The sequence below is a fragment of the Quercus lobata genome, chromosome 10 (genome assembly GCF_001633185.2).
Source record: "Quercus lobata isolate SW786 chromosome 10, ValleyOak3.0 Primary Assembly, whole genome shotgun sequence".
Classification (NCBI taxonomy): Eukaryota; Viridiplantae; Streptophyta; class Magnoliopsida; order Fagales; family Fagaceae; genus Quercus; species Quercus lobata.
The window spans coordinates 50,137,336-50,157,277 of NC_044913.1; the positions used below are offsets into that span (position 1 = coordinate 50,137,336).

Genomic DNA, 19,942 nt, shown 5'->3' on the forward strand with positions numbered 1-19,942 from the left:
ATTATTCCTAGTATTTTCTAAAAATTTATCAATATATTTTAATTATAACAACTAAGTTGCTCTTTATAATTTACTTATAAGGTGTCATATGACCAAAAAAAAAAAAAAGGTGTCATATGACAAAAGAAGAAAATTCCAATTGAGAGAGTGATTGCATAATTCCATAATTTAGGCAACGAATTAAACTAAAAATATACTTTAAGGTGCATGTAAGAAAAAACATTATATTATATTATTATAATGCCCTTATAAATTAAAGGCAAACATGTAGATTTAAAGAAATTTAAAGAAATGTTCTTGAATTACCAAAATTATAGGTTTTCTATTGACTAATATAATTAGAGTTTTAAAATCAATGTATTGCACATTATTGGAATTGTAATTAATCATGTAGATTCTAGTCAACACAATTGGTAAATTTTCTTGTATTGAATTCATAGATATAAGGTTCTATTGTTATTTACACCAAAATTAATTATTGTATACACTATATTGCCCTGAATAAAATAGGATATGTTTGAAATAATATCTTATCTATATAAAAAAAAAAAGTAATAAATTATGTTTAAAACTAGTTAACCATCTTTATTAGGTCTTACCTATGGCCAGACAGTTTTTTTCTCTCCCCATTTAAAGTTATATTAAATTCAAAATTTCTAAAACTAGTTTCTTAAAACCTATGGAATATTGGAACACTAAAAATCTAATTTCTCTAGAATTTAACAACCAAGAATTTGAATTCATCACAAAAATCATAGTAATTAAAAATCTTACTAGATGGGTAAGTTTGGGTGGAAACAGGGGCGGCCCAACATAATTTGGGGCCTAAGGCGAAAAATTTATGCGGGGCCTTTAACATGTAAATATTAATTAAATAAAATTATTTAATACTAATCAAATTAAGGTTAATTTGATACATTAAATACATAAATAATACTAACTGGACTAATGTTAATTTCATATAGTGAATTGAATATCGTAGTTGAATAATAAATATTAATAAAAAGAAATAAAAATATATTGCGATTGAAAAATATACTTTATTTTGGATATAAGACGATGTATAGTTAAATAAAGTTGTAATCTAATTTTTAATTTTATATTTTGATTTTAAGAGAGAGAGATATAGATATTATTTGGTGTATGGGTTTGTAGGATATTAATTTACAAAAATCAAAGTCTCAAACTATTAGGGGAAATTAATCTATAATTAATGGTTTAACACATTTGTAACATCTTTTTGAAATATTTTAGGGTTTCAATTGAGTTAAGGTTCTATTGGTCTTATACTTTGAGAGTCTTAATAGAAATGAAAAAGAAAAAAACGCTAATTAAAAGTATTATAAAATGTTCAAAATATAATGTGATATTGTCTCTCATTGATGAACTTCATTAATTTAACTAATGAATGTTTATATCACGTTTTTTGTGATTAATAACATGACAATTTGTAAGCCAATAGTAAAATTTATACATCACTAATAAAAAAATGTACAACCTTTAGAAAATATATATAATTTTATAAAAATTTGGGTCTTTAACTATGAAAAGTGGGGCCTTTTTTTTAAAGAATTTTTTTTTTTTTTTTTGATGGGGCCTTAGGCCTAGGCCTAACTTGCCTAGGCCTTGAGCTGGCCTGGGTGGAAACACTACCTACTCTTATGGTCAATAAGAGAAATAAATTAAACGAAAGGGGTTAAATATTATTGGGCCATAAGGTTATTGTTGTGTTCTTAAAATGACTCAAAATCATATTTTGTTGAAAAGTGCATTGCACTCGTAATTGACTAATTTAATAAATACTCAAATAGATAGGATTTTTAAAAAAAAATTGTAATTTCAAAAACTTAAAAATGGAGATATCTTGATAACTTTTAATAAAAATAATAATTAAATTACCTAAAAAGCCCAGAGGATATTAAGCTCACTAGAGCAACTCCAATCAATCTCTAACTATCTTCTTAGATATTTTGTTATAGATAAAGTTCATTGATTTTATTAAAGATAAGGATAAAGTGTTTTTATCCATAGTAGATAAAATGTTGTTGTTTACAACTTAAACTCATCAACCAATTTTACCAATATCTGTAACCCATATTTGATAAAATAAAAGTTCCGATACATTGTAGACAAAACGTTATAAACTCATCAACCAATTTTACTAATTTCCGTAACTCATATATGAACACATTTCCCATCTAAATTTATATTTACCTAATTCATTTTTCTTTTTCTTTTTCATTTTCATTTTTTTGGTTATAAAATAAAACACTTAAAGAAAAAATAATAATTTTCTTATACATTGTAGATAAGTTCAGTGAAATTATTATGGATAAGGATAAAGTTTTCTTTTCCAATTTGAAATATACTTTTGTAGATAAAATTTCACTGATTCCATAACTCATTTTCCCCATAATTTATCTTCATTTAATTTAATTTTTTTTCTTTTTTGATAAAGTAAAATAGCCAATGAGTTGGCAGTGGGCCCTACATCAAGCCCACGGTTTTCACATTACCCAATACAATAGCCACGTCAGAAAATAGTAAAATAAATAAATAAAATCTATAAAAAAATTAATTAAGATTTTATTATTTAATTTTATTAATTAATTTAATACACAAGCTCTTTTCTCCTTCTATAAATACGACCCTCCGTCTCTTTAATTTTCCTCTCTCATTCTCTCTCTCTCTAAAAGATATTTTTCCTTCACTTTCTCTCTCTAAAAAAAAGTCTCTCAGCGATGGCTCCCAATGGCGTTATTGAAAAGACCGGAACCGGCTTGATCGTCTCGTTCGGCGAGATGCTCATCGACTTCGTCCCGACCGTGTCCGGCGTGTCGCTCGCAGAGGCTCCGGGATTTCTCAAGGCTCCCGGCGGCGCTCCGGCCAACGTGGCGATCGCCGTCTCGAGGCTCGGCGGGAAAGCGGCGTTCGTCGGGAAACTCGGCGACGACGAGTTCGGCCACATGCTGGCCGGAATTCTGAGGGAAAACGGCGTCGTCGACGAAGGGATCAACTTCGACAAGGGCGCGCGCACGGCGCTCGCGTTCGTGACTCTACGCGCCGACGGAGAGCGCGAGTTCATGTTTTACAGAAATCCTAGCGCCGATATGCTCCTCACTCCCGACGAACTCAATCTTGATCTCATTCGATCCGTAAGCTTCTCTCTCTAACTATTATCTTTCTCTCTGTGTTTTTTTTTTTTATTTTGTGTGCGCTAATTTTGGGAGTGGGGGAGCGAAGATCACGCGCGGTCAAGGGGGTGTGGGTTTTGGAAAATTCTACATTTGGGATCTGCCAGGTCAGCAAAAGTATATAATACTGGCTACGGTGGGTCCCACGAGTAGATCTAGGCGGGGATCTCTTTTTTTCTTCCTCTGTTTCTAGATTCTCGCTCCGTTCTCACGTGTTGTCACTTGTAAAACGTGTCATCAATGGCGACTCAAGTGGGTCCTACTCGTGCTTGGATCTCCACAGACCCAACAACAATTTTCTAAACCGTTGAATTACTCAATTTTTATTGGTTCAACTCTCTAAAAAATTAAATATATAAATATACCCAATTTTACAATTTGGATTTGTTGACTCGTGATGAAATATAAGGACCCAATACATTTTGTTAGATATATGCATACTATTGTTAGCCAATTGTGAAATATTCTTTACTTTTAGTATAAAAAAAAAAAAACCTAGGTAATAGTAAATAAAGGATTTTTTTTTTTTTAAGAATAGTAAATAAAGGAGTTAGTAGTAGTAAAAAATCAAAATTTATTTATTTTTTTCTTTCAAATGAGTCTAGTCAAACAATGAAGTTACAAATTTTTTTTGGAGATGTGATGTTGTGTAGTGTAGTAAGATGGATGTGACATTGTATGTCGTACCTTTTTTTTTTCCTTTTTAGATTATCAAACATTTGTTTTGTTTTGTTGAAAAAATAAGAAATAACATAATGGGTGATTTTAAATACAAAATAAAATAATTTTTATGAATTTTTTTTATTATGGGGATAATGTGAAAATTTTGAACACTTATTAATAAAATATATAATAATTTTGGCATATTTTTAATGCTTTAATTAAAAAAAAAATATATATATATATATATATATATATTTCAAGATGGCTTAATGTTGTAGTGGAAGTCGCGCGCTGTAAGGAAGAGTGGATTAGTTGGACTCTGGAAACACTGTGACGTGTCGTGTATAGTATATCCATCTTTGACTTCTAGTGGCTTTTGTGAACTTCGTGAGAACATGACTTTTGACTGACAATCCACGCGCAGTGCCCACTCTCACGTTATCACACGCGCTTTCTTTCTTATTATTTGGGTTTCTTTCTTTTAATTTTTGGGCTAAGTTCATGTCTCTCTTATTGGTCACGCAATTTTTGTTTTGACTTTTGAGGATTTATTTTGGATCTGTGATTGTGTTTGATTGTGTTCCAGATTGAATTGCCTCTTGGGTCTAATTTTGGAAAATAAAATAAAATAAAATATTTAGTTTCCACTTTCCATGTGAACTTACGGCATGCTAAATTAATATGATCACATGTGTCCAAAAGGTAAGATTATACGTTTTTGGAAAAAATAAACAAACTTTTGAAAAATCAGACAAAAAGAGAAAGATTATAATTTTTTGAAAAATCAAACTTTTGGGTCTTTTTATTTTCTTCTGAAATTAAGTTAATTAGCAAGATTATTTTTTGTCTGTCACGCATTACAAAGATCTGAACTTTTTGTTATATAAGGATATAAATATATTGTGGGACCCATGTAGGTGGGTCGTTTGGTGGTGGATACATATCTTATGCAATTTTCACAATACAACGTGAGGAATATACGGTCCTCTATTTTTGCTTGTCTTTTAATCCTTTCGTTTCGTTCCATGCTTTTTTTGGCAATTTCATTTTTTACAGTTTTCTTAATATGCACTTTATTTATTTAAAAAGTCAGTATTCTTTTACCTTGCTTTCTTTATGTGTACAATTGGGGAGCATAATAAAATATTTAATGAATTATAATTTTTTTTATTTATGAAATAAAGTTAATTAATGTTCTAAGGGTATTATTTTATAAAATATTTTTAAAAATTTTGTATAGAAAAAAAAAGTTAATTGATTTTTTTAATAATAATTTTTTAAAATATTTTTCATAAAAGTAATATTAAAATTTTGTTAAAATGGATGTTAATAGGCACCCGTTAACTTCCGACATTTGTCAATTGGTAGGGGATACAAGCACCAGATATTGACTCACTACCTGCCCTTCAATTTTATTTTTTATTTTTCCAATAAAATATGTAGAACAAGCAGTTTTTGTTATCAGGGTTTACTTTGTTGAGTCCAATTATATTTGTACGTATCTATAGGCTGACGTTTTATAAATAATTATGGTTGATCAAGTCTTTTTTTGGTTGAGAAAAGTCCAATTAATATTAAATTTCTTATTATTCTATATAGGCCAAAGTTTTTCACTATGGATCCATAAGCTTGATTGTGGAGCCATGCAGAACAGCACACCTAAAGGCAATGGAGGTGGCCAAAGATGCTGGTCTCCTGCTTTCCTATGACCCCAACCTCCGGCTACCACTGTGGCCATCGCCGGAGGAGGCCCGTGTGCAGATTAAGAGCATTTGGGATAAGGCTGATTTGATCAAAGTTAGTGATGTGGAGCTTGAGTTCCTCACAGGGAGTAATAAGATTGATGACGAATCTGCAATGTCACTGTGGCACCCCAACTTGAAGCTCCTCCTTGTCACTCTTGGTGACTTGGGCTGCAGATACTATACCAAGGTATGTCGGTGTTGGGGCTAACTTCATTTAATTTACTGCTTTATCTATTTTGTTCCTATTGAACTTTGACTGTTAGCTAGTGTCCAAAAAAAAAAAGTTAAATGGACTTTCTAGCTTGTTAGCTCTAATAATGGGTAGGTGATACCTTAATGGATGAAGTCATGAAACTTCCACGCGCAAATTGGCGTGTTGGTGGGGACATGGGAAACTCCGCCTTTAGGTGAAGCTTGTGAATTCTAACTGACTTGGGGTTCAGACACTGTAATTTTTTTTTTTGTGGGTCACACTCTACATCATTGTTTGTGTTCAAAGTGCATCATATAAATTTCCATTTGGTTTAACTTGAATTATCAGAACTCTAGTAATACAATACAATGTACACAGGCCCCTCATTTTTTAGGTCTTTGTTAGACTTAGATTTTAGTGCTGGTGGTTGGTTTTTGACCAAGCCTTTACAGCGTATGAACTCTTGTAATCATGTTACATGTTTCTGTCTTCCCCATGTTATTTCCAAATGCTGATCTGATTTTTGCTTTTTTTATAAGATGTCATTTAGCAACAACATTATAAAAATAGTAATGATAACATTAGTGGGTTGTATTTTTTTGGGGGTGGTATTTTGTAGACTAGCAGTTAGAATAAATTAAAAAAAGGTGACTAGATAAGCTTTACCAGTTTATAAAAAAATTAAACACTAGATAAACTCTAGAATTGGTTCAACCACTACCTGAATTTCTTCTAATCAATTCAACTTATTTTCTCTTTTTGGCGAAGATTATAGACAGTCAATCATGGCCTCGGGCTGGCCACTGCAAATTGCTTTCTTTCTTATCCTTTTCTGTCAGCTTTGTTTCCCTTTGTCGTACTGCAAGTGGGGATGTCTATGATAGTGTCATCTAAAGCTCTTGAAAAATAATGTTACTGTCACCTAACTTTTTGTTTTTGGTGCAAGTTACCTAACTATTTTATTCATAGGCCAACCCCTAACTTGTGAGTTTGACTCTTATTTTCCATCTGTGGGGTTTGGTCTAGCTGAATTCTTGATTTCTAATAATGGGGCTTTGCACTATTTAAATCAAAGCATGAAGGTTTCTGCGGTCATTATGCAGAATTTTTTTTTAATATTTTAATCAAAGTTTTATGTGTTATTTTAATGAACATAAGATAGGCGGCAATCAAGTTTGATACTCACCTGAGCGTTAATATGAATTGTTATTGGAAGATTGAAATTGTACTAAATTGCTGAACCTGAAACTTAAATTTGTCTTTAACACTTGGTGATATCTTTACTTGTTTGAACATAGAACTTCCATGGAGAGGTAGAGGCTTTCCGTGTCAACACAGTGGATACAACTGGTGCTGGAGATTCATTTGTTGGTGCCTTACTCTGCAAGATCGTTGATGACCAATCCATACTAGAAGTAAGTACTCGCTTGTTCAGTAATTGTACATTCAGATGGTGTTTAGCTCCCCATTTTTTTTTTTATGGTGTTACACATTTGCATTCCTTAGATTTGAATTAAATATTTGATGTTTATGCATGCTTTCTTAAAATTATAAATTAAAGGATCATCTTTAAAATTAGATTTTGTTCTTCTTTATACCTGTTTATTATAATCAAACCCACCCTCAATATCTGTTTTCCATGCTTTGGTTGCAGGATGAACCAAGATTGAGGGCCGTTCTCAAATTTGCAAATGCATGTGGAGCCATTACAACTACCAAAAAGGGAGCAATCCCTGCCCTTCCAACCGAGTCTGATGCCCTCAGCCTGATTAAAGGAGGAGCTTAAAAGACTTGGTTGTGCTTCATTGTTCCAACCACATTTTTTCTTTGGAGCACTTTTTTTTTTTTTTTTTTTTTTTTTTTTTTTTTTTTTTTTTTAATGCTTTTGTAATTTTTGCATAGGATTTGCATTTTTCAGTTCAACTAAAAAGGGTTTTAAGTTTGAACCCGCTCATTTTTACTCCTTTTTCCCTGCCTGTAATGATGGGAAGGCTTGTGTTTCGAGGCATTAATAATAAACCTTTTTTTAAAGTTTTCTCTTTTGCTAGTCTTTGCATTGTTTTATTAGTTTATTCATCCAAAAGATGGGATTAACAGCGTGGTTGACATGACAGTCATTGCAAATGGCTTATTTTCTATGGACTTTCTAAGCAACTTGTTAAAAAAAAAAAGAATTTCTAGGTTCGATGTTAAAAAAAGTTGATTACAATGGGTGAAGGATTCTCAGGGATATAAGGAGACTGGAGACCCGTGTGTGGCCCCATGAGATGAGTAAAATCTGGGGGCAGATGATATATACATTCAAGAAGGGCAGGGAATCTCTAAGAGCTCACTGCAGTTAAGTTATAGCTATTTAGCTTTACCAAAATACAAAAATGGCTCTACAGCAGTGAAGGTATAGCTTAAAAAAAAAAAAAAAATTATTACACTTTTCTCTCTTCTCTCATTTAACAAACATTTCCTATTTTCTTTCTCTCTCTCTCTCTCTCTCCGGCTTCTCTTCTTTCTTCTTTCTTCCTCAATTTTTTTTTTCTCTCTAGCTCGCGGGCCAGGTTCCTCATTGCCAATCTGTTCCACCAACCCACCCCATTTCCATCGTCGATCTCCCCAAACCCCATCGCTAATCTGTTTCGCCAACCCAGCTTGCCGACCCACCTCGAGCCCCATCACCAATTTCCCCAAGCCCCATCGCCAATCTGTTCCGCCAATGTGTATTGTTTTGATTTTTGCTTTTGTTTGTGATTGGTGATTTTTGTTTGGTCTAGGTTGAGGAAAAAGATTAAGGATTTGGGTTGGTGATTTTTTCTTTCTTGCTATGGATTGGTGGTGGTGGTGGATGTTTGTGCCGTGCCGTGCTGGTGTTTTTTTTTTTTGGGTGGATTTTTTTATTATAATTTTAATGAGTTATTTGTATTATTTTAATCAAATAGCTTAAAATATAACTCCATTGTTGTTGGGTGTAAATAGGTAAAATAGATAAAGTGACTTTTGTAGGTGCCATTCATTGCTTCCTTTTTTTTTTCTAAATCAGATTCCACTGGTTTGAGATGTTTGATTCTAACTTGGCAGCAACGACATTGGAAGGACAGCAAATTGCTTTGCAACTTGCAATTCTTGAGATGGACACTATTATTAGATACAAGAAGAAACAATATCTTCTCAATGAAAATCTGAACCTGACTGGATTTGTTTGACTGAGGATAAAAATCTTCTCAAGGAAAATGTGACAATTCAAATAGAAGCTGATTTCTCAACTTCAATGTCAAACATCGTGCCTGGTGCATGCACTTTTTTTATTATATATTTTAAGGGAAAGGTGCTACGTGAAAACTTGGTCGATAATCATCTAGAATTAAGGTGGTAAGTTGTGATTAGTGAATAATAAAAGTTGTCAGCAAGTCCATGTGAAAGTGGTATTAGACTTGTCACCCACTGATTAGCCACTTCAATAAGTGGTGAAAAAGTGTGTACATACATAGTCTAACATTGAAACTTGTTCCATAATGTCTCGGATCAAATGAATAGGTCTTCTTAGAAATTTGGAGCCTTTCTCACAAATGAAATGATGGTGAAAAAAAGAAGGATAAAGATGTACACTTCAAAGAAAATTGACAATTCAAATGCTATAAAACTCAAATTTCTCAATATCATGTTAGCCCCTCCACCAAAAAATTCAATACTTGAAACAAGATTGATTTGTTACATGGTCATTTAGTAGTAATAAATTACATTCTAAATCGGATTCCCTTCTTTATTTGAACTTTAGGGATGTTGGGGGAAGTGTAGGGTAGGGTATTTTATTACAAAACAATGGCTTGTGGATAGCATTCACCAACCTCCATCTGCAAAGAACTCCAAGCTGGCCTACATCTTTCCCACTTTTCCTGCATATGAGCCAGAAATGCCTCTGCCCATTGTTCCTTGCTCCCACCCATGCTTAGATCATAAGGCACCGAAAAACTATTCCAACAAATTACAGAAAAGCCAAAGGATCAACATGTTGCTTATGAATGCATCATAATAGTAGCTACTACTATCATAATCATCAATAAGAACTATCACCTTGATGTATCTACCTAACATTAACCAACCCCAAAGTTTGAACTGCAAATCATTATCATCATAGTCATATTTACACTATACATGCACTAACTAAACATTACTCGCTCTCTCCCTAAACCTATAACTTGCCTTTCAGCCGTAGACATTTTCCATTCTAGTTAGATCAGATTTCTACCAACTAAAATGATTAGCAAAAATCTAGTGGACTTTTACCTCAGCAGTTCTTCCAGCTGAGATCCTTTACTGGGGGCAGCATTCCTGCAAAAATTTAAACTTCAACATCAACACACCATACGTCTCCTTCAATTAAATTAAACTGTACTTTTTTGGTTTTGTAGGAATAAAGAAAAATTATACAGTAGATGTAATAATGCATTTGACAGGAAGACTACTTTTTTTGGTTTTGTGATGATGCATTGTCCAGTTTTCCCCATGGGGAGAAACTTGGGTGCCAGGAATTTATTTTCTCCAACTTAGACTCCAAGTACTACCTTGACTTTCTCTCTTATAGAGTGAAATCGTTGAAAATAATTTAAGATAATTTTTTGAGATTGTTGCAAAAAAAACTGTTTTACCGTGCAGCATGCAATGTTAATAGTACCAAGACTAACTAGAGAGAAAGAAAGAAGGAAAAAAAGAATATGTACCCCAAGCAATCCATCAACTATCTAATTGTGACCAGTAGAAATCATCCATCAAGTTGCAGCAGGACACAATACTAGACTTGGTTTTTTTTTTTTTTTTTTTTTAGTAATAAATATGAGACTTGAATTGGGAACAACAAACCTGCAGACTAATATTTTGTAGATACGAAGAGACTTGGTGGAAAGATTATATATAGCATCGGCAATGTGATCTGTGCTGAACAAGTACACTACTGGATAACCAAGAAGCCATCTGAAGCAAATCAGTTAACCAGGGTTACTTTATATAATAAGATGGAACTAACCAAAACGCCAATGAAATGATACTAGCATGTAGCATATATTATGATGATTAATCCACAAGGAGAAAGACAATCGTATGAGTTTATCTTTTGAGGATATAAGAATTTAGCTAACTGCTCTTACAAAGTGTTTTTTGAAAATTAATAAGTTTATTATAAGTCTATTCTTTGGAACATTCCCTAGAGTGTTGGTAATTTCAGTCACTTTCTCAACATTTGAAAGGGATAATTACTTCATAGACATTTAATGATGTAGCTATTTCAACCTAAAAAAGCACAAAAACTTTTAGATAAAGAAACTTTTAGTGTACAAAGTTGCACTAGCAATACATATGCATATAATATATTAGATCAAGAAACTAACTCAGAATAAAAACAAAAGAGCAATTTTGCTTGAAAAGACTTGATCTCTTATATCTTAGTTTGCCTTTAATTTTCTACTGATTACAAAAAGATTTTTTTTTTTTTTACTAAATAATTTTAGCTACATAAAACACACACACCCCAAAAATAAATAAAAATAAAAAGAAGTAAAATATAATTCAGCCTCTGGTTAATGCATTTACTTCTTATACCTCTACAAGATATCCAGATTTGCATTCTGGACAGAAATCCATTTTTTTAGCAACTTGCACATAATTCTGAGGAAAAAATCTTACACCAGTGATCCTAAACGGTGAAATTACAAGCAGAAACAGTGGGATGAAGGTTTCCCTGAACCATCGATCTTTAACTTCTTGCTTGTTTGTCATATTTCTCATGTCCTTTTGAAAATTAAAGAAACGTTTCAGAGAGTGATTAATAGTTAGAGCCAAACTTCTAAATTTCTAGACTCATAAGGTCTTCCTCTCCATATAAACTTGCATTCATCCCAACAGATAAGTTGAAAAAATATAATGTTGTGAACTAGCAGCATGTTTTAAGGTATGTCCACTTGATTCAAGCAAACACTTCTGCCAATCAGTAGAAAGCAATGTTAAATGGTGTATTTGAGGCTCATGCCTGATTTAAGCATTCTTGAAAATAACAGCACGTATGGGGTAGTCCAACAATATTAAGACCAACCTTTCAAGCCAAATTAACTATTCAACTAGAAATCATGGGCACCTCATTTCGGCTGCCATGTCCAACACCTCTGAGACAAGCGGACTCCTCTGGGAGCATGTCCCAGCCCTTTTGTTTTTTGAAATATGATGGGACACAGCTGGGGTGTATTTTGGTTTTTGGATATATATATATATATATATATATATTTTTTTTTTAGTATTATATCCATTATTGCCCTTAAATTGATATATGATTAACAATATATGAAAATTAATGCTTAACAAATATAAAATATATATATATATATATATAAATAAAAGCATATTTAATAATTAATTAATTAATATGTATCCCCGCCATGTCATGTCCTAATTTTTCAGAAATTGTTGTATCTCCATGTCATATCCGTGTCTGTGCTTCCTAGCTACCACAAAGGGGCCAGCAATTCAACTGTCTGGGAAGTTTAGGTAAACACAGTCTGTACAATTTATATAAGAATTTGGCGAAGATTCACTTGACATTTAGAATTCCCCAAACATCACAAGCAATTCCTACTGTCAATGAAACTAAACCCACCCAATTGCTTCCTAAAAGCTGGGAAAATCAATTCTTTTCAACAGGAAATTACTAGATTAGGGGCCACTGCACAATTCATGTATATCGCACGTGCATAAATGCAAAGGCAGGCAATGGCCCACAAAGATTTCCAAATTAACATAATTTTTTTTCTTTGCAATAAGAATCTCCTGATTCTCCACTGCGAATCAAATTATGCCACTTATACATAATATATTATTCAAATTGAGAGATGGAATTAACTTTTACTTGGGCCAAAGCCCAAAAATTTAATTGATTGACCAATGTGGGTAAAAATATTTTTAACACATTTGTAAAATATTCGTATGAAGCTGAGTTTGAAATATGTAGTTCCACCCATCCTCATCACAAGAAGGATTTATGCATGTATTATGAAAGTGAGTTTAAAAAGTTACCCATTTAAAGTTGGCACAGTGACCAGTGTATCGTGCATGCAGCTACTAAGATCAATAAATTCAGAAGACTGAGAAGTGACAAGCTCATGGGTAGAAGATGTGGCATCACCCATAGATTCTGTCCTGTGACATGACAAGAGATCATCTTTTATTCCATCTTGAGGAAATAGTGTAGAGAAAAACTTCTGAACTGATATAAGCTGCATTCCTACTGGGCTATTTTCTGCTTGTGTTATCATCTGTAACAAAGATGAGAAGAGGGCCTTCACCAAAGAGGAAAAGGAGAGAATGTCTGATATTGAACGTAGAGATTATGAAACATGTACCCTACAACAGGAACCAACCTTGGGAGGGTCATGTTCAAGGTCCACAAAAAGCAGAGGTGCTTCTAAGCTCAAGCTTGACCTAACATACTCAGAAAGCCCTTTCACATGAATTAGATATATCATATCTTCTATAACCATTACTTTCAGATGCTCAAAAATGGGTGACTGCTGCATATGTATATTCAAAATAAAGTATATTAATTATTAACAAACAAGATCCTCCTACTAAATAAAAGGAAAGAAGAACATGATCATTGCATCTAACAAAATTCCACCTATATGAACTATGTTATGATTAAAGAAAAAGTTTTCCAACCAAAACTGTGACTCCATTCTGATACAAATTTTATGGGGCAGAAGGAGAGTTAAATGAGGCATGTGAAATTATATAAAACCAGAAAACAACTTTGCTTACCAATCCGATCAAGCAGAAGTCGATATGGAGACCCAAATTGAGTTTAGTTTGATGAATTTGTGGAGGCCGTGTCACAGACTCCCCAATCCCCATCCCTCCACCCCCCCCACCCCCCCTTCTTTTGGTCCCTGCTATGTGCGTTCCTCCTCTCTCACTCTCAAACACGAAAAGAAGGGGAAAAATAATTTTTCTTATTGGTAAATTATATACGCACCCAATGGGTTTTGAACCCACAATCTCACTTTTGCCATTTGAACCAAAGCTGAATGGCAGAATGAAGTTTTTGATTGACTGCCTCCTCTCTTTTTTTTTTTTTGGGATAGGCGGAGGGGGGTTAAGTTCAAACCCCAGTACCCAGGCACCACACAAGAGATGCAGGAACCATAGGGATATCCCTCAAACCCTTATTGATTGCCACATTTTCCTCAAAGAAGCACATTCCCCTTCCTCCTGTGACAAGGGAAAATAACTAAGAAAAACTTGAGAAGGTCCATTTTGTCCTCTGGTATCTTAAAGATCTTTGTAACTAATAACAAGGATTTTATAGGTAGCATCCCTTATGACACCAATCAGATATCATAGGTTACAGGTGTAACACGCTGAAGAATTACCTGAATATACTATATGCTCTCATTAGTGAGTTTTCGCTGCAAGCTGAGAACAAGAGATCCATAGAAAAGGGGAAAAAAAAAAGTTTGAAGGATGACTCAGCAGTCAGCACTTGCTTCTGAACAGTGACAAAAAAGATTTGAAAGTATGCAAAATGGTATCACCAGGAGTCCTCTGTGTGAGTGGCTGTAGAGAAGGACCATTTTCCTTAAGTTCTGACTAGTTAAGAAATTTGAGGGGGCTCCGATCACTATTGTTTACTTTGAGATAGGATCCAGTCTTGTATGTGTGACATTTTTCTAAATCATATTTTCTTCTTTCCATGTTGACAAATCATCCCCATATGTGTACCTCCATACAAACAACTCAAATAAAAATAGTACAAGTTCAATATGCTGGTCCTTGATTCAGCACAGCAACAAAATTGATTTCAGAGTGCACAAATAAAAAGATGTCCAAAGCAAGGAAACACAACCAGTTTATGTTAGATCTAAGACATCAGATTACAACACAGAACTTTGAGATATAATGACATATAACTCATAAAATTAAACTAATATTCAAACAAAAAATTGTAAGTTCTGCAATTGATGATTAATTGAGAAAGAATTACAAATGAATCAATGAAATTCAAAGCAGTGGCAGTAACTAGCAACACCAAGGCAGAATTTACCAACAAAAGGTATTGAGTAAAACCTTTTGAATAAGTTTAATAAGTGCACAGAGTCGTTCCTGCAGTTCAGGCATCTTTCCGCCATAGTCTATCATTACAACTGGCCTCATTCCTGTACATAATGCCAGTATGTCTGCAAGAAAATATTCCAAAATCACAATTCAAACAGCACAAAAAGAAATCACTCAAAATTGCATTTACCCTCTAATAAAAACCAAACAAGAAAAATAAATGTAAGGAAAGGAGCAAGTTCTACATGCTTCAGCAATAAAAGCATACAAGAGAGTGAGTCATAACTCATAAGCTTCAAACAAATGAAAATTATCAGTGTATCAAACGTAATAGCATCACAGACTCGCTGCACACCATATTGACTTGATCACAAATAACAATTCACATTAATGGGACATAACATCCATCATAAAGGAAAAGAAACTAAAATTATTGGATCATAAGTCATGTTTGGTTGTGAAAAAGTTTTAGCATTTTCATTTCCTGGAAAAATGATAAATTTCTTAACCAACCACACATTTTCACATTAATTTGCCATTTCATTTCCCAATAAATGATAGCAGAAACTACAAACATGTTCAATAACCAAACAAAGACTAGAGCTTTTCCAACAACTTGAACTATTAGGAAAAGTCACACCACAACATAATTTAGTAACACTCAACTAAAATGCCATATAGGTTAAATGGGGTTCCATATTTTTCGAGCTGAAACAAAATAAGTTGTGAATTTCACTATTCAAACAAATAATATCAAAACCCAAAACCGAAATGGAGCCTCAAACTTGGAAAAGACACAAAATTAATAAAAACCCAGAAAGCAAAACAATATAATAACTAAGAAAAATGAATCTCTTAGGTGAAATAAAACAAAAAAGAAATTATCAAAGTAAAGAGGAATTTGAAGAAAAACACAAAGAGGGAAGTGAATAGAAAACGGACCTATTTCAAGTCGGCGCTTAGATTGAGATTTGAGGCGCCATTTGATGAGAGAAAGAGAAGAGTCCAACACTTTGAGTGCTTCATCCAATTCTGCTACCTCCATTCTCTACTCTCTCTCTCAGCTAAGAACACAATAAACAATAAATTTTTTTTTTTTTTTTTTTGAGAGCAATAATATCAAACTTTGTTTTATTTGTTTTCTTCAAATCACGATGCAATTTTGTTTTTGTTTTTTTGGTATGTTAATCTGAGATTAATTTACCGTGGCCATTTTTATTAGTGAAATTAGTTTCTAAATTACCAAATAAATACGTAAATTAAATTTTAATTTTAAGTGGATTCTAGTTAGTTTAATTAGTAAAGTTTTTGATGGTTGTATAAGAGATTTGAGATTCAATCCTTGCCTATACTAAAAACTGATTGATGTCTTGGTTAGATTATCATCAAAATATGTAAAGAAAAAATAAAAAATAAAATGCAAAATAAATAGTGCTCATGTACAATTCCATAGTTACTATAGTTTTGGATGGATTTTACATAATTTTACCTAAGCTGATATTGATGATTTTGTGGTTAGTTAGGCACTATTTTGCACAAACTAATACGAATATTCTTATAATTCATTTAGTTGGCATTTTATAGTATCGGTACACATAGCTACCAATTAAGTCATCCTTTTTCTTAAAAAAAAAAAAAAAAAAAAAAAAAAAAATTGATTCATCCCTAATTGTACGATGATTTGGATCTGATTCGTCCAGATTCCATAGATCCAACCGAAATTTAACACTGAATACATTTATATGACGGAACAACATATTAAAAAGGTAAAAATGTAAAACTGACCCTCTAATTTTTAGCTTTTGTCATATCAGTCCTCTAACTTTCAGTTTTGTCATTTCAGTCCTTTAAGTTTCAATTTTTATCAATGTAATATTCTGTTAGGTCTCAATTACTACTGCCGTTAAGTTTGGCCATTTTTTTTTTAAAAAAAAATTTGTAATTCAAAGAAAAAAAAAGTTGAAAAAAGAAAAAGAAAACATGGAAGGTACCCTTCAGTCTTCATCCTCAACCTCCCCGTTCTCTGCTCTCTCTCTGTAGCATACCAAAAATACCCGTGACCAAAACCGAGTAAACTTTAATCCTGATAAAACTTAACCCGGCTCTAATTAAACCCATGGCAAAATAATATCCTCACTCCTCAGCCAAAAAGCCCTAAATAGATTCTGAAGCTTCTCGAATCCAGCCTCTCACATTGGCCACCATTGGCGGGGCTTTTTCCAGGTGGATTGTAGATGGTTTTGGGCTAGGTCTGGGTTAGGCAAAAAAACTGAGTTGGTTTTTTGTTTTTGGTCAGGTCTAGGTTTTGTTTTTAAGATGGGTTGGTTAGGATCATCTTCACAAGCTAAAGGATGTGGGTAACTCAAATGGAGCTGTATTAGGTTACCTTCTGCGAGCATGGGTCGATGGGCTTGGTGGTTCGGTGCCAAATTGCGACCATCGATGGGATTGCGGCTCTCTTTGGTGTGGTGTTTGCTTTGGGGTTTGTTTGTGCGTTATGGGTTGGTTTGTTGAAATATTGAGGTTTGGTGGTTGTCTGCTTTAAAGCATAATGCATGTATGATGGTGGATTTGTGAGAGAGAGACTGATCTTGAGAGAGAGATCGAGATTGACTTTTTTTGTTTTTTGGTTTTGATTTCAGGGGAAGGGGAACAACGTTGTTCCCCTTACATTTTTTTTTTTTTTTTTTTACATTTTTTTAATTTTCTTTTAATTACGAAAATTATTATAAAAAAAATTAAAAAAAAAAGGCCAAACTTAACGGGAGTAGTAACTGATACCTAACAGAATACTACATTGACAAAAATTGAAACTTAGAGGACTGAAATGACAAAACTTAAAGTGAGAGGACTGAAATGACAAAAGCTAAAAGTTAGAGGGTCAGTTTTGCATTTTTGCCTATTAAAAAAATACATGATCTAATATGATAGGGTTGCCTACAAAAATAGTTTGTTTCCTCCATATTGTCCAAATCAAACATAGTGGAAATCTGGGCAATTAGTTGTGCTGATTGGATTAAGATTACAACTAGTTACCAATTCCCATTATGTTTATGTAATGGTTATGTGTGAATATTGCAAAACTTGTTGTAAAGAAATATGTTATACGATAGTCGAAAGAGTGAAACTATTAAGTAAACAAATAAAAATTAAATTTATAAAAATTAGACACTTGCAGATTATTTGTAAGATCATACAAGTGCTAAGTCCACTCCCACCACTTCAAATAATTTGATATAATACTTCTCATTATATTGGATTATTGTTGTGTTAATTTCTATTATATTGTATTTTGTTATATAATTTCCTTCGATATTTCATTAATTTTCCCTTCAAAAATTTGTAACTTTCCATGTTTTGTTTTATAAGCATAATAGAAAGACAATTAGAGTGATATAGTGATTTAATCATATTATATGTATTTATAAATTTGAAAATTACATGATATAGTGATTGATATAGATAAACAAGTTTCATGCTTGCTCAAGAATGCAAATATCATTTAAAAAAAAATGCAAATGTTGTTTTGATAAAATCAAAATGCAAACATCCTTCAATTATTCTTTACTTTATTTTTTTTAGTCCAATTATTCTTTTTTTTCTTTTTCTTTTTTTGAGTTCAAAGAAAAAAAAAATTCTTTCATTAATCTGGAAAAACTATATACAAACAAGGCCAAAGCCAAGTTAGGGGCTCAAGTAGAATGGGACTACAAGAAACTCGAGTGAAATAAAAACAATAGGTTCCTCAATGTGTAACCATAAGGCGTTGGTATTCTTCAAGCAAACCACTCACCATCTTGAAAATCACCTTTGGATGAGTTTGGAAATGCTCAAAATAAAATCTATTCCTCGCATTCCATATTGCCCGTGCTATAAGACCATCTTGGTATCATTATGTCTTTCTTTCTATACATATCAAAATGAAAAAACCAAGTATGTCTGTAGATATTATTTTGGAATAGAAGGAATCTATCCCAGGCTTCTATATAGTCATAATAATTATTAAACTGAGGGTATCCCTCCTCTCCTCCTCAACCCAACCTTAGACCTCACAGACATAGACATAACTTTGTAATCTTTTATTTTTAAAAGATAGATTTTATTTTGTAATCTTGTAACCCTTTAGACATATTTTATTTTATAATCCTGTAACTCCAAGACAGGAGTTTATTTTCAAGATATTATCTAAAACATAAGTATTTATTCAAGTAAGATTTTACTAGTTTCTATACTCCATTTTAACTTATTTTGAATATATCTATTTTGCTGTTTTCTTCTCTATTATCTATTTTATCATTGTTTATACTTCTATATTACTGCTGTGCTCAATCCTGGGTAGTAAATGAACTCATCTTTTCCTATAGAAATTCATGGTTTAGGAAATCAGGAACTGAATTAGTTTCTTCTTTAATATATTCAATATCAAAATAAAAAACACTTAAAATTGCCTGCCATCTTAACAAAGCTTTGTTTAGAAACAAGATATTGAACATCTTTTTGTAATATTTCTTCAAAATTCTTTTTGAAAACTTCTTGTAAAATTCCTTTGAAAGTTTTTTAAGAAAATTACTTTTGAAGTCTAAAGTAATAATTTTTTTTATATAAAATATCTTTCTCAATACTACTGTAATTCTACTGGGTAATAGTATAAGAGTCATGGTAAAGTCTATCAATGTTGTAGTAACTTAAAGGGATAAAATCTGTCACGGTTCTGTCTATTATATATACCTGTTTTGGCCAGGATGTGTTAAATAATGTTACTTCATCAATTCTTTCATTATTGTTAATAACTATTTCTGTCAAGGGAAAATAAGTTAGGGATTTGTAATTGACTCTATTGGTTCTATATTCATTCAGGAAATTACCACAATTAATACTTTCTTTAATTCTGAATAAAGGAGATTCTAGTAATAGTTGAGAAACTTCTTTTATTAAAACATCTTTTATGTAAGTATTTGAGATTACTATAAAAGGTGTAAATATGTCATTTATTATATTTTGAGGTCTACTTGGTATATTTGTCAAACCAAAGGATATGTCAATCCATTCATAAATCATAAAGGAAA

General features: G+C 32.5%; 2 protein-coding genes across 6 annotated transcripts; one reads left to right on the plus strand and one right to left on the minus strand.

Annotated features, from left to right (window-relative positions):
- The first annotated feature begins 2,669 nt into the window (after positions 1-2,669).
- LOC115963497 (fructokinase-2-like) lies at positions 2,670-7,835 on the plus strand. Of its 2 annotated transcripts, none has more exons than XM_031082500.1 (5): positions 2,670-3,155; positions 5,457-5,789; positions 7,094-7,210; positions 7,450-7,639; positions 7,674-7,835. In XM_031082500.1, the coding sequence occupies exons 1-4, from the start codon at positions 2,742-2,744 to the stop codon at positions 7,579-7,581; spliced, it is 996 nt and encodes a 331-aa protein (XP_030938360.1). In that variant the 5' UTR covers positions 2,670-2,741; the 3' UTR covers positions 7,582-7,639; positions 7,674-7,835. The 2 variants fall into 2 exon arrangements, with proteins under 2 accessions (XP_030938360.1, XP_030938359.1); XM_031082499.1 differs by having other exon boundaries at positions 7,450-7,631; positions 7,666-7,823.
- Positions 7,836-9,403: 1,568 nt separating this feature from the next.
- LOC115963498 lies at positions 9,404-15,982 on the minus strand. 4 transcript variants are annotated; one of them, XM_031082501.1, is made up of 7 exons: positions 15,819-15,982; positions 14,889-14,998; positions 13,187-13,336; positions 12,843-13,081; positions 10,644-10,754; positions 10,071-10,115; positions 9,404-9,755 (listed from the first exon to the last, which is right to left on the minus strand). In XM_031082501.1, the coding sequence occupies exons 1-7, from the start codon at positions 15,919-15,921 to the stop codon at positions 9,596-9,598; spliced, it is 918 nt and encodes a 305-aa protein (XP_030938361.1). In that variant the 5' UTR covers positions 15,922-15,982; the 3' UTR covers positions 9,404-9,595. The 4 variants fall into 4 exon arrangements, with proteins under 4 accessions (XP_030938361.1, XP_030938362.1, XP_030938364.1 ...); XM_031082502.1 differs by having other exon boundaries at positions 13,187-13,333; positions 15,819-15,978; XM_031082504.1 differs by lacking the exon at positions 13,187-13,336 and having other exon boundaries at positions 15,819-15,978.
- Positions 15,983-19,942: the final 3,960 nt, after the last annotated feature.